The sequence below is a fragment of the Chinchilla lanigera genome, unplaced genomic scaffold (assembly GCF_000276665.1).
Source record: "Chinchilla lanigera isolate Chin_1 unplaced genomic scaffold, ChiLan1.0 scaffold00090, whole genome shotgun sequence".
NCBI classification, from domain to species: domain Eukaryota; kingdom Metazoa; phylum Chordata; class Mammalia; order Rodentia; family Chinchillidae; genus Chinchilla; species Chinchilla lanigera.
Window position 1 is genome coordinate 4,211,036 of NW_004955491.1, and position 1,448 is coordinate 4,212,483.

General features: G+C 63.5%; 1 protein-coding gene across 1 annotated transcript in view; it reads left to right on the plus strand.

Moving 5' to 3' along the window:
* Nucleotides 1-1,448, plus strand: part of Cul1 (cullin 1) — a 47,084-nt gene extending 45,636 nt beyond the window's left edge. Inside the window, exons 19-20 of the mRNA XM_005404888.1 lie at nt 65-225; nt 939-1,448. Coding sequence (XP_005404945.1) covers nt 65-225; nt 939-1,019 — 242 coding nt within the window. The 3' untranslated portion in view covers nt 1,020-1,448. The remainder of the gene's footprint in view (nt 1-64; nt 226-938) is intronic.

Here is a 1,448-nt window from a genome sequence, read left to right on the forward strand (position 1 = left end):
ATACTCGAGCTCCGTTGCTAGAATTGCTCAGGAGACCCGGGCGCTGGGCGCTGGTCACGCTGAGCCGGGCGGCGGGCAGCCTGCGCCCCGCTCAGCCGGCCCGTTCTGCAGGCGGCCATCGTGCGCATCATGAAGATGAGGAAGGTCCTGAAGCACCAGCAGCTCCTCGGCGAGGTCCTCACCCAGCTGTCCTCCCGGTTCAAGCCCCGGGTGCCGGTGATCAAGGTGTGCGGCCGCGGGCGGGGGGCGGGCGCGGCCCTGTAGCCGTGCTGGAACGCGCGCTGAGGGGCGTGCGCAGCTCGGTGGTTTGCAGCGGTAAACGGGTAAACGGCCTCGGTCAGGGACGCAGGTAGAAGTAGGGCTGCCAGCGCTCCGGAAGGCCCGCGGCGCGCCAGCCCCGGATGAGCGCTAAGGACACGCGTGGTGCTGTCGCACCGTCCCTGGGGTGCAGTGTCCGCCGTGACTCGGTCCTTCGCGCCACCTCTCAGGTGTTCCGCTGGGAGCGCACCGCCGAGTCCATGCGGCGCGCTTTGGCGCCTGCGTCTTGGGGCCTGTGAGAAACAGGACTCGGTGGCACCCGCCTCCTGGAGAGCTCCTGGGTCGCTCCCGGCCAGGGCGAGGGCGGGCTGGCAGTGCACGCCAGGCAGGCAGCGCGTCCCCGCCTGTCGCCTGTGTGCTCCTGGCTCCCTAAGGAGTCGTCCTGCTTCGACAGCCGGCCTTGGGTGCGAGGGGAGGTTCGGCCCGAGCCAGGGGCTGGCCGGCGGCCGTGGGCAGCTCAGCAGGCTGGCCGAGGGGTGCCATTCGGGAAGGCAGTGCCTGCTGCCCAGGCAGTGCAGCCCAGGCTGCGTGGCTGTGGAGAGCCCGGGTGCGGGTGACCGGCCTGTTCTGATGACTGTGTTTTCTTTTCTTCCCCCTCCTTTTTCAAAACTAATGCCCAGAAATGCATCGACATTCTGATCGAGAAGGAATATTTAGAGCGAGTGGATGGGGAGAAGGACACCTACAGCTACTTGGCCTGACCTCGAGGAGGGTCTGAGCGGCCCGGCAGGTGGGCTGGCGGGAGAGCAGGGACAGCTCGCCAAGCAGCCGCCTGCCGCATGCAGACCTTTTTAACTCTGAGACCAGGAGCCACCACTGGCCTCAGCCTCCCAGCAGAACTGCTCAGGACTGATACATTTCAAGTCTGTACATACGGACACCGACGCCATTTAACCTAACTTAAGAACAGAGGGCTGACCCTGCGCGAGGGCTGCATGCTACTGCATCTAAATCAATACATCGGCCACCTGTCTGCGCTGTCGTCGGGCAGCGCCTGCAACGTCGGCAGCACTTTGGAGGAAGTCTGAACGGACCCGCGTGTAATCTGCTATGGAAACCATTTGTATAGTGTGTTTCATTTTTTAATGTGTGAAAATAAAGAAAATTAAAGGATTTCTGTACAAGTCGCA